At 38.0% G+C, this 13,499-nt stretch overlaps 1 protein-coding gene and 1 long non-coding RNA gene across 2 annotated transcripts; one reads left to right on the top strand and one right to left on the bottom strand.

The window, feature by feature from the left end:
* Positions 1–251: 251 nt before the first annotated feature.
* LOC111268725 (uncharacterized) lies at positions 252–6,320 on the top strand. The gene is made up of 2 exons (XR_002685377.2): positions 252–639; positions 4,165–6,320. It is a non-coding gene; the product is annotated as an uncharacterized LOC111268725 (long non-coding RNA).
* On the bottom strand, positions 5,800–9,678 carry p23 (cytosolic prostaglandin E synthase). The gene is made up of 3 exons (XM_022847868.2): positions 9,525–9,678; positions 6,976–7,391; positions 5,800–6,669 (listed from the first exon to the last, which is right to left on the bottom strand). Exons 1-3 carry the CDS (start codon positions 9,539–9,541, stop codon positions 6,551–6,553), a joined length of 552 nt encoding a protein of 183 aa, XP_022703603.1. The 5' UTR covers positions 9,542–9,678; the 3' UTR covers positions 5,800–6,550.
* Positions 9,679–13,499: the final 3,821 nt, after the last annotated feature.

Below are 13,499 nucleotides of genomic sequence, written 5' to 3'. Positions count from 1 at the left end.
ACTTTAATATTACTTCAAAGTACTACAAGACTGAGATGTTACAAATGATTACCGCCGCTATTATGTGAACATCATATGAGCTGATGAATTAAACACCAACGAAGTGGGTTTCGCTAAATTGTCATCTCTGTGTGACGTGCAGTAAAACAATATATATATATATATATATATATATATATAGCGATTGCAAAGCCAAACCGACAATTGCAGAATGCCGCTTTATGCGTTTCCATATGGGTGATTTGTAACAACTGAACGACCATTCAGTTGGTGAGATTTGTACCGTCTGCTGCTAGCTCCAGCAATCACCACTCAACGATCGTTTCTTGTCCTCCTCATTACTTCGCGCAGTGCCCTACCTAGACTGAAATAAACCGAAGAGGGCGAAAGAGAATGCTACGAGCGCATGCTGCTGTTGGGGAAAGAGATTTCAGCAGCAGGTGGTTGCAGCTGGCTGAATCTAACGAGAGGAGAGGAAGAAGTTAGATGCTGGGAGAAAGCCGGCAGACAAACAGATTCAGGACATGCGAGGCGTGCGCGAGGTTGTCTCCGCAACCATCTTTCTCTAATAATAGCAACAGTAGCAACAAGCAGAACACCTCCAGATATTCCCCAGCTGTTCCCACAGCATTTCTGCTGGTAAGAAGCTAAGCGAAAGGTTACGATTGGCATATTATTGCCATCAGATAGAACCGTTTTACGATAAGTGATCCAATTTTTTTTAATCTAAAACACACAGGTTTTAAAAGTATGATATGCTATTAAATGGTTCTTTTCATTTTATTCACGGGGGTACACATTATTATCATTCATTTTAAATAATGTGTACCCCTGTAACTTTAACAAGACTAAAAATGTTTGGCCTTAGGGTCGAAAGCGTTTAAAATCTTTATTCGGTTCCCTTCCCGAAACATTCCTTTTAGATGAGAGTAATTTATAACATTGGAACTGCTCGCCAGTTGAAATGTCTACTTTGTGGCCCCAAGAAAGTATTACTTTTAATTTATTAATATATTCATTATTAGGTTATTCTTCAAAACCATATTATTAAAAAATACCATTTCCTTTATTACCTAAATAATAGTGAGATTACAGGGGGACATATGAAATTTCTTTAAAGGTGTCTTTGAAAACAGTCGGTGCCACGAAGCAGAAAAAACACACTACCTCATTCGCCAAAGACTTTTATGTGGCCTAGATGGACTTACAACAGTTAATTCTATTTCGAGAAAACATAATTTGAAAGCATTAACGTTGTTGGCCCACGAAAATCCACAAGGTGCAACCTTATTTGGGCCAGAGGTGGGGCTTAGTGGACTATTAACGATTTGGTGCGAAGAAATCGATCTTGTCAACCAACAATGCCTTCCTTTCTAAAACGTGCTGTAATTGTGGCTAGAGAAGACGATAATCTATAATGATCTACTACCTAGTATATGTATATATACATATATGCAATACGGCACTGAAATTAAGCTAAACTTTACCGGGTTGTTTGTTCTAACGAGTATGCGTTCATCCGCTATTATTGATACTAGAAGCAAGCCTGTTCTTTCTAGGACAAAATACTGAATTTGTAATGGTGGAAAAGAATCCACCGTTTCTGCGATTTGAGTCAAAATAAGCTATTACCCGATTTCTTCAAGCCAGAAGAACTTCCACGAACACTTCCTTTTTTTATTGCCAGTTTTCGTGTGACTTCCGAAAAATCTGAACCAGATTTCCATAAGGAAAACCAGAAAATCTTCAATACTTTTTGGACTAAAAAAGCTGAAAAATTCATACACTAAATATATCTTATGAACTTTTTTTAAAAGCTACTTTTTACACACAATTACTGAATCGTTTAGATAAATTGCAACGGTTAGTTTTTTTACAATTCTTGCACTTTTTGAACTTTTCCGTTGAATAAACCTGACCGCCAAGAATGACATTTCTAATCTATGCACAAATTTTCTTTAAAATATCTTCCTTATTTAAATACAAGCATCGAAATAAAGAATGAGAAAAAGCCTTAATTTATGTACCGTACTCTTTATATATATATGAATCGGTTTTCCTGGTATAAGTTTTTAGGTAAAATGATTTCCGTTAGAAAAAGCTGTGCGTACTATAAAATCGTAGAACACAGATACAGTAGAGATAGACAAGTCTCTCTGAAAAGTAAATTTCGGATCTCCAAAATCCTGCAAGGTTTTATGGGTATACTACTTCTGAACAGAAGATAAAGGACAACCTATATATTTTAAAAACCACTCACAGCACTAAGTGTTAATTATTTGGAGAAAACAAGTTTTGGCTTCTATGAACACTTCAAAATGATGTATAACTTTGAGGCCAGTCCGATCACCGAGCAGCATATAAACTAGATAGACTTCTCTGAAGCGGTCGTTTTTAGTCAATTCAAAAAGATTAATACCGCACGGTGCTGCGATCTGAATTGCTGCCGACAGTTTCGCTCTTGAAAGCTGCATGGGCTTCACCAAAACGCCTACTTACACCTTTCAGCTTTTTTTGGGATAAGGCCGAATTTCCACACCACACACACAACAGTCATGGATGGTCCTAGTACATAAAGGTGGTAAATGGACGGACAACAATCGCCTGTAGTGATAGAATGATTAAAACGGGACGTGATGCTGAACGAATATAGTTAAAGATCATCAAAACTCTGGGTGTCTGCCCTGTTTACTTGTAGTGAATAAGTTGGCGTTGTTGCCGATAAATGTACATTAGATTACATACTATTAAAGCTAGAAGTCATTTTGCCTTACTTAAACCACGACTATTTTTATTTTAATATCATGCTTCTATTAATTTTATGTTATGTTCTATGCTTATTACGTACTACGTACAATCTAGCTAACAACAGGTGTTAATAAATAATATGTATTTTTTTTCAAGTCCTCACGTGTCTACTTAAAAACAAAAAAGCTCCCTGGTTTCCTTATGATGTATGCATGCGTTATATAAAATCCTGTTAAAACTGGACGTTCACAAACTCAACGAAGATGCAGCGAAAGCTCTTCCGAAGAGTTAAGACAAGGGCATAGCCTCGCTAGGTATTTGTTTTGTTGGTGTGTCACAAAATGAAAGCGACTGATATAAACTTGTAGTTGACGAGTTCAGCCTAATAATTACCAACCATTAGGAGCTTTTCAGACTGACCTTTTTTACGCTCGCCGAAAGATAGCTTCAAAAAATCAAATAAATATTAGCGTGTCATAGGATATCACAAGCATATAAGCTCAAATTAATATATATCTCATACTAAGATACATAGCAAGTTTTGCAATAACACAGAAGTGTACATTCGTAGGGCTTAATAATAAAATAAAATATTTTAGAATAATGGTTTATATATATGCTGCAGAACTTACACTCTTTTTTTAAACAGGCGATGTCACTGCAATGTTCTTATATTTAATTTATATCAACAACAAGTTGTTCCACGTAAAAAAAACTTGCTTTTTTTGTGCAAAGAAGTTGTATTGTTAATCATAAAATAATAAAACAATACCTTTTTTTTATTTAGTGCGTGGAAACTTTAGATTTAATAGTTTTTAGAAACGTATGGAAAGGCGATTACTTTTTTTTGTAGAATTCTTCGTATTAACTTCTATCATGACACTTCTGCGGAACCTAGCCACTACCACACTCTCATTCTATCTCGAAAATAATTTAAAAAGGCTTAGAGGGCCCTGTATCTGTGAGTAGCAAATGCGGACATCAGGTGGCGATTGCTTCGACCAACATCTTTCCAGCTTTTGCTTGCCATTTATTCCGCTATAAAAGAAATTAGGATTCCCTTTAGTATCTTTATTCTTTAGCTCCAAATATACTCTCTGCGAGCTTTCGTCAATCGGATATAACCATTTTACTTACAAAATTATTTTCGAAATAATAGAAATGTCACCTGGCCTGAACCGATTTTAGTAATCGATCTCTTGTTTATCTATGTCGTCTTATCGTACGCTTCAGATAAGTTGTCATTGCTTTATAAGTCGCTGGGATCAAGAATTGCAACGATGCTTTAAAAGGTCTATACCAAATGTAGCAAAAAAAATAGTGAACATTAATAATTTTTTTAAATATATAAAATAGCATATGCATAGATATAAATGATAAAAGTTAATCTGATGACTACTGTTTTATTCCTTACAGAGCGAGGTCCGGAAATTGCTCGTTTCAGTCCGGTCATATGATAGGCATGCGTCGAGAATATTAGTTATTATATCCAGTAGAAGCTCAATTAAATCTGAAATACATCCGAAGGGGCCATGAACAGACAAATAAAATAAAAAATTAATCAGCTAATCAGGCACCTGCACAGTGTTCTTTTTTTGCGCTGCTTGCAGGCTATAGTGCAGCTTTACGCTACGCCTATAAGAACCGCCAAATCGCCTAAAATAAAAAGTGCAAGAATAAACCTTAAATTATGTCAAAATCGAGTAGTACCTAAACAAGACTGACATGAAGGGCTGCTGAAGTTAACCAGATATGAACCAATTAAACATCGTTCGAAAACCTAGACTAATGGATCGCAAATAAAGCTAACGAAAAATATTTACTTTAGCGCTAACCTTACTAAGGTCCAGAATGCTTACCTTGCATATTTTCTTTTCATATCTATTAAAAATAAGTGTATCGTAAGTACGCTAAATAGTTAGGAATACTGTATATGCATATTTTCCAGCTTGTCAGTATTTTACCTGTGAAGTAAATGCGACATCTAAGTATTATCTATAACACGTACCCATGTTCAAAAAAATTCCCAATTATGAAAACGTATTCTTCATTCGACCATAATGGCTTCACCACGCGCATTAAGGCTAACAGCATAAATAATCATAAGTGTTTTTAATAGTTCAGGGTCGCTGACTATTATTAATCCATTTATTTTGTCAAATACAATATACATTTTGATATCATTCAGTTATTTAAGTCTAGAGGAAAATTGTTATGCTTCGAAAATATTTTTGCTATTTTTGCCTAGCGCGCAAGATGCTTCATAACCATTTTCTATCAAGCTTGCTAGGTTGAATATTTGAAGTTTGGTACACATTCTGTTCTCACGACTTTTGGTGTGCAGTGAGAAATCCAGTTTCAGGTGTCGTAGTAGCAGTTCTTCGAGGAATTATACTTTTTTCACGAACTGAAGGGAAATGTATTAAATGTGTTACGTGTCCCTTTCCAAACTAAACTACGTTTTTTTCTTAGACTCTCGTGGTTATCAATGATTCTGCTGTCAGATATATGACCCTTTATCGAAAATGGATGTGCACGTTTATTAGCGGCACAGCTTAACCTCGACAAATCGTAATTTTTTGTAAAGCACAAACTTTCGATGCTAAAACCCATTGCTTTCGAGATGGTGCAGTGGTCACCTGACTTAAAGACATGCGAGAGGGTGGGTTTGGGTTTGAAACCGACCGTCGACACTTCGTTCCATGCTAGGGCAGACCATTAGACGTGAAACGGCGTACACACATACAAAAACATTGGGGAAATAAATTGCAAAAGGATCAACGTGTTAATTTATCCATGCACTCGGTACTTCATACTCACTAAAACTAGAACAGCTTATAATTAAATTAAAATTTTACGAACAAATATTGTCTCTTAAAATTCGTGAATTCACCCTAACAGAAAAGTTAACGCACGTTCCCAAAAAGTTACTCTCCAGCGTAACTCTAACGTATCCTTTAGTTTAAGAAACGATTATTGATTCTCTTAAGTTCAGGAAAGAGCAGAGATAGCTACATGGCTCCCATATATCTACTGCAAAAGAAATCCAAATTCCGCTTATAGTAGAGCTTTATTGTCGTTTTGTTGTAATTATTCATTAAGGGTGTCCTCATCCTGTTTTTAATGAATGTATATAATATATACATAGACTATAGCGGTACCGCAGGGCTGAAATGTCGTTTTAGACCGCATGTTTTTTTTCATTTACATTACACAATCCGAGTAACTGCAGGTGCGAGTTGAATTACGCCATTTTATCGGCGCCTTTTTATGGTAGAAGGGCAGGCTTTTCTTTGTTTACTATCGCGCAGCTTTTCATATCTCCTGAATCGTTTTTCTCCGATATAGTTCCACAGCAAAACTATTAATAGGGAAGCGTCCCACACTGTGTCGCTGATTTTCTTCCAAACAATCTCAGACCGCACGACTCACCCGAACTTTGTTCGCCCACATCCAGCAGTTATCCGCTCATTCAGCAGTTTCGCTTTGCCAACTTAATGCTGGTGTTACTGATTCTTCGCTGTAGGGAGCAATGGCAAAAGCCAAGCAACTCAGCGAAATCAGAAGTGTATCATCAGTTCTTTATATATATATATATATATATAGCTATATATATATATATATGTGTATATATATATAATATATATATATATACACATGTATATATATACATATACATATATATATACACATATATATAGCTATCTCCCACTTGTAGCCCTCTCAACCCAGGACGACACTCACTCCACTTTCGAACCCTTTTGTTATGTGTTCGTTTATAGGAAATCGTTTTGTCACACATTTATTCTTTCTTTTCCTCGTCTTCCTTCGTGTCCTTGGACTCGACAATATTATCGGCCTTCGTTGGCTCGAGGTCAGGCAGGCCTTCGTCATCTGAGTCTACCTCGTCATCGAAGTCGCCTAAATATTCATAAATACGTACAGAAATTGACACCAGAGTTACTCTTGCCTCTCACTACAAAAAATTGAAAGGTTGACACTAATTCTCCTACTGGCAATAGAAACGCATGCTTTATCCTGCTCAAACAACGTTAATTCACATGCAAATCTCACAAAACTGTCTCATAAGATATTTGGCGCTTGACGAATAAACCAGCGCGTTCGCCCAAGCTATGAGAGAACCTAGCGTGGACGCCAGTGTAAGCACATACAACACAACACAACCCAAACGACTTTCTTTCGAAATTTGTAAAATTGACACTTTACCTCCGGCCGCATCAGGACCACCAAATCCTCCTATTTGGCGCATCATTTCTTCAAAGTTACCACCAGACATATCCTCGGCGTCGGAATCATCTTCGTCCTTCCACTTGTTAAAATCGACCTTCAGCCAATGCATTTTTGTCGTATCTTTGAGCAGGCGCGGCCAATATTCGCCTTTGGATTCTTTGACCAACAACATTTCGGTAGCACGATCGCGAGTCACAAACTTACTTTCGTCTACCTTCAATTTCCCATACAGAGTTAGCGTGCATTCATACGTGTGCTTATCACCGCCAGTACCTTTGAAAATCACCTTGTCGCTCTCGATCTTCACTTGAGCATTTTTGCAGTCCTCAACCGCGACCGTAAGATACACGCAATCTTTCCGCTGCGCCCACAGAACGACTGGATTGCGGACCCTATACAATCATCAAAATAAAAAGTAGTTATGTTTTTTGGAAACATCGTTGTCACAGTGTCATCCTGCTAACACAGTTTTTCGTTACCTAGTAGACCTACCTAAAGCTTGCTTTAAACAGTAATTTTTGTTTGTAACAGTTTGTTAGTCCGTCGAAACAAATCCCGCAAGTTTAATAATACACGTGGCACGCACCAAGCGAGTTACTCCGGTAACTACTAAGTTTATAGATGATGATCTAAAACAACTATACTCTAATCTTAGTTTTTCTTTTTCAGTAGTTTTTTAAGATCCTATAATAGAATGTTGATATAAAACTGAATTCAAATAGAATTATTTATATTGATATCGATGTAAAAGAAAAACGCTACGTACCTAAATTGAAATGTCTTAAATAATGTAAACAACGAGAGTACTAATTAATATACGAAAAATACGGGTACGTCGTTTGCGGGACAGAGTGATGAAGATTAAATCTATAGCTGTCAGTCAGCAGGTCAGTTGCTGTTCCAGGTTTCACTAGTCCATTTGCTATCATGATCTCCATATAAGCGCGCATTCACAAAATAAACTTAGCTTAATATGCCTATTGGCGTGTTAAATAAATCTGGCCAAGTTGCTCATATTCTACTTGTAGTGCGACAAGTATCGGCATTTTTACTGTTAAACAACAAACAATCAAAGCGCCGTAGTTTATGTTACAGTCTTTATGTGCATGATTAATCTTATTGAAATTCGTTGCCCGCCACTTCGGTAACAAACCAGCGGTAGCCTCATGTTTGGCTTTCAAAAGTGAATCAGTGTATATTAGGAAGAAGCTGATACCATCTTTATCGATCTGGACGTGACTAGCTGGATTAACATCGCAAGGATTATCTCATTGAGACAGGTCTAGCTGCCGAACCTTATCGAGTGTCCTTTCTCCGGCCATATTTATTCCTTAAGTAATTTTTTGAACAATAGGAAAACACCTCGCATTTTTTGAAAAAGTTAATCGCCTGTCATAGCATATACAATTAGATAAGTGTAACTTGATTATTAACTTAAAACTTAAACTAAACCATGAGAAACTTCCAAAAACAGGAGAGGTCAGATAATCCGTGCAAAGCTTGAAGCGCGCTGCTGAGCTTATTCATTTATCATAGAATTTAACTTAAGCTCTCAACATATAAACTTTACACCCTCGCACGGCCCATTCGTGTTAGCCATAATGAAACTGATGATTTCCGGCATCTCCCGTCATCCCAATAATGCCGTGACGATTCAAATACACAAGTTCATTGAGCGCTAACTAGACCTTTCTTGGTAAGATGATCAGACTGATTTCCGCGATAGAAAAGAACATTACGGTAACAAAGCCAATGATCGCGATAAATAGGTACACGAAATCTTTTTTGTTTCGGGTATGCGTGAATATACTCGATCACGGCGCAAACGGATTTCAACGTTTAAACAAACATTGAACTTCGTTTGCGTAATAATAATAGGTGTACACGCATAGAATCGTGCAGAACTGCGTGTACCAATGATTTACCTAATATATTATCTTCATTCAAGCATTGTTTCTTAATAATATTAGAAGCACCGGTTCGGTTTCTTCATTTAATGGCTGACTCTTCTTCCACCTGTGTGGCCATCCAAACTTGCGTTTTGCACGTGTTAAACTGACACTATACATATTCACAGACCGATTTCATCAACCAAATTTCGCTGAGCACTTCGTTTAGGTGGCTCTAAAGCGACAACAAAAATAAGCGTCCTGCAATTGCAGGACTCGCATCCTGACGCCGGTGAAGGACCACTTCGTTCTCGACAGCATGAAACATGCGTTCACCGACGCACGAAGATCGTGCAACTATCACGCCGGCTTTACTGTACTATCGGCTATATTATGATATTCGACCGGCTTTCAAAGCTGGTACGATCGTTTGCACCAAGGCATCGACAGACGGCTGCCTTGCACAGCCGCCAGCTGAATTCCAGAAATTTCTGGACGGATCTCAAGACAGGCCTGAGAGAGACATGGCCAAATCCGAACTCCGTGCAATTGTTATGTCAATGTTCGCGTCGCAGTGAGGCGATCAACGATTATGCTCAGTCAGACTATGAGCTTAACAAATAATGGCATACTTACTCTGCGGTTCCCGTCATGTTGTCGATGTGCAAATGCGGCTCCACCCCCGATGACTACAAACGCAAAATGAAACGTGGAAACTTCCAGCACAATACCACCAGCAGCAGCGCTGAGACAACGCGCACAATGTTTTTGTGGTTAGTTCGTCAATGCTGCAACTGATTCTGCTGCTCGTCGAAGAATGGATGAGTTTGTAGCAAGATGGGCGGGAGCTTGTGGCGGGCAAATACAAAATATTGACTAGTCCCATTTATGAAGTACTTTTTTAATTTATATTCTGATTTTAGAATTCTTTTCTTTGCTACTACTGTCATGACAGACGATTTGACATATAACATTAGTAATTTCTAATTAATAGTCCGTTTGTTGTCGAACTGAAATGGTTGTCAAAGTCAAGTATTTCGCTATATTGGCCTACGTTAGCCTAAATGTACAATTTTTAATACCGTGGAACTATAAGGCAGGGCAATAAATAATGCGCAACATATAACATTCGTATAAATAGGCTTAAGAGAACAAAATGGGCTTATGCGGTAGCAAGTTAATAATTGGTTGTTGTCAGTATACGTTTTAAGGTTCAATAGGACTGCTAATGATGGCCGATTGCAAACAAAAACGAGATTAGACAAGAAAGGTTTATTAAAAAACCTGGAAAAAAGGAAAATGATTGGTGCGAGGGAGACAAAAAAAAACTGGCGCTTGCATGAATGTTACGATTAACAGCGGTCATTTCACGACGGGTATCGCATTTTACAGATAAAGCGCTGTCCGCGACGGCGGTAGAGCGCCAAGAGGTGCTGTTCTGTGAAAACAAAAAACGAGTGTGCAGGTGAAGCACGAGTGATGGCGGTAGTAAGAGAGAGCGTATTGTAAAGTGAGGAGTATTATTTATACTAGATGTTATGAATCTACCTAGCCATACCTGAATCTTCACATTTTGCTAAGGAGGATTTGAGTTTTTCGATAGATTTCCTTATCCGACATTATCTTCGTAATTCACTAACCAATGTTAGTGTCAGATCTACCTAGATTGTGTTAATATCAGTTATGTCAAACTTTTACTTCTTTTTATCTGGTGCCTCGCGTTCATGCTTTCAGCAATGCTCACTGGGAATAACTGACTAGAACGTAGCCGTCTGGGACTGCTAATTCGAAAATACATTACAAATTCAAAGGTCTGCGTGACCTCTTGAGGAGCAAAAAGTATAGCATATCGAATATATGTAGTTAGTCACACCTTTTTGAACATAACTCTTCTCGATGCTAAGGGACGTGCCACTTGGCAATCAATGGAGACGATCAGAGCGCCTATGCCAGTATTTGAAGCTCATTCTGTTAGTAAGCCAAATCAAATAAAAAATGTACCTATAAGAATTTCCTGGTTGGGCAACATTGGAACCCGTTACAGGAAGCTACAACAGCTTGCGACCCATGTGCACAAGTCAATAAATAAGTGAAATTGTAAAAGTTGAAAATTTCCAAAATGTATTTAGTATTATTTCGGTATGAGACCTTAATTTTGTTCTGTCTATTGTATCCCCGTGATAGAGTACTGGGAAACCTTTTGCCTCGGGTTCAAAGCTTCCTTGTCTGCCAGTACCGCCCTAAGTTACTGAGGTAGGAGATCTCAGAAGTGAGACCTGGGCTGCAGTCACGCATTTAGTTTTTCCTTACCATATAGATAAAAAAAAAGTTTGGAACCGCCACGTAAACCATGGATAACATTACCTTGCCACCATAATACCTGCTGGCTAAGGAAAAGTTATTAGTTAATCACTACCCTTCACCGCGATTGCAGCTTCAGCTTTCGTCATAAATCGTTACATATATTTATGGTAGTGAGTGCCTTTTTGATATATAAATAAGAGTCGACGGCGTAATGTCGAGACTTGTTAAGCTCTTGTTTACTAACAGTTCATACATGATGGTCCGACAAATTCAAATGTTTTAGGCGGGCCTTTTAGACGGCCATGTGTGTTTATTCCAGACCATGCTGATATCCTCAGGCAGCCAGTCCTGCACTAATTGGTTCATATGGAATCAGCTTACCATCTTGGTGGGAGATATGTTAGTTCCTTATAAACATTTCAGGTAAATATAGTTGTATGAGTAAGTATAGTAAATATAGCTTATATGAGATAGGTTTCTTTAATAATGGGTTCGCTTTTTTAGAAGAAGTATGGTAACCTAACATATCGTTCACTGGATACCAACATTAGCACATGAAAATTGGGCAGAAGTTTCGTTTTACCCACAACAGGTACATCCTTTGAAGCCCGGTCAAGTCAGAATTCGTAGCTGCCGTTGATTTTTACTGATACACTGATCATGGATGCTTTTTCATCGGACAATAATTGCCAAATCTCTCCGCTAATGACCTGATCAAAACAAGGATCATCGGAAATGCATTTTTCGACAGCATGTCTCGAGCGTCCGCACTGTGTTTTCTTTGTCGTGGATTTTCTTTTGTACTGTGTCAGTTGTAGTGTGCTGAGACTTTCCCTTTCTGCGCTCATACAGCAATCTGCGTTATACACAATCGATTTGGCTAACCCAGAAAGTTTATCACCTCGCCGACCCTTCGTCCAGCACAAAGACATTGATACAGCTAAAATTTAGAAAAGACCACATTATTTTCCGCCTTAGCAAATGCATTGATTTATCCGAAAGAGATCTGGCTAGTACTTGGAATAGTATGCTCGCTACGACAAGTAGTAAGTTGAAAGTTCACATAGTTTAGCTGCCCCATCCTGTAAAATGAGGTAAATCTTTTTGGGTATCATACAAGTATCGCATATATTAATTTAGTGACAATAAAGACACGGACAAACATCACCGTATTTATAGGCGAACTTGACATCACGCGAGGAAAGCTGTCTGCGCAGTGTTTATCTTACAACATCTTATACAACCATATGTACAGTTGTTGATAAAAGCTATACCGTAGACATGAATATTGAAAATGATTTAAAATCGTTTTCACTATTCATGTCCATGACGGAAACGATCAAATCTCTGAACGTCGCCTTGAGTCTTGAGGAATACACTAAGAACTAACTTGCCTGAAGTTATTGCTTGCACTATTCGCTGAAGGCTGAAAACTTACAATCTCCAAAAAGTTAGACACGTTTATTTGTATTCGACTTGCGATAAATGGTTCTTGCTGTTAAAAGTTTTATTGTCACTTTAGTATTGCGTATAGAGAACGGCATTAACTTATATGTGAGTTCCAATATATCTTCCTATTTCCCTAATCACGAAGTTTTATTTGGTCATACAGGCTAGCTACTATAAGTCATTATAATAATGACCCAGTACAATACATAGGTTCAGACGATCGCCGTCTGGCGCTATAACACCACTGGGCTAGCAGAGCTAATTGCCGATTATTATATAAAAATTGTCAATATTGTTTGTAATAACTCTATTAAGAATACTTATTATCTCCCTGCAGTAACACTTTTAGAGCTGCTCTTCTTACGGAGCCAAGTTGTCACTGTTGGTACAAGAACCTTTCGCAGTCTTAGCATGTACTAGAGAAGATGATATATTAAATACAACCAAGATAGTGCTATGGACTAGACAAAATAACGATAACTAGATCCTTGGTAAAAACTAGGTGTCCGGTATGATCTGGTCCGTCATTACATAAATAAAGACCCGAAGTAGCCAATGCGTTGAACTAAGAAGCAAGCGACGTCGACGAAGGAATTACATCACGAAGAGGGTCTTTTGTTCTGAACCTGGTTTACGACTTTTCGTGAGTCGTTGTCATATTAATTGAGATAAAGAGGTGTCATGATGACTGTGACGTCGGTGGTTTGAGACGTTGCACCCAGCTCAATGTTCTTCCTGCCGCCCCCACATTTACACGCTTTCGTCAAGCGCAATTTTCAAACACAGCCCCTGTCGCGCCGTATGCGGAAGCGATAAATAGGCAAGTTTCCGACAAATCAGCGAGATTCATTTATGATA

This window comes from Varroa jacobsoni, unplaced genomic scaffold (genome assembly GCF_002532875.2).
Source record: "Varroa jacobsoni isolate VJ856 unplaced genomic scaffold, vjacob_1.0 scaffold_1312, whole genome shotgun sequence".
Lineage (NCBI taxonomy): Eukaryota > Metazoa > Arthropoda > Arachnida > Mesostigmata > Varroidae > Varroa > Varroa jacobsoni.
Note: the sequence above shows the minus strand (reverse complement) of the source record. Positions and strands in the feature narration are given on the sequence as shown.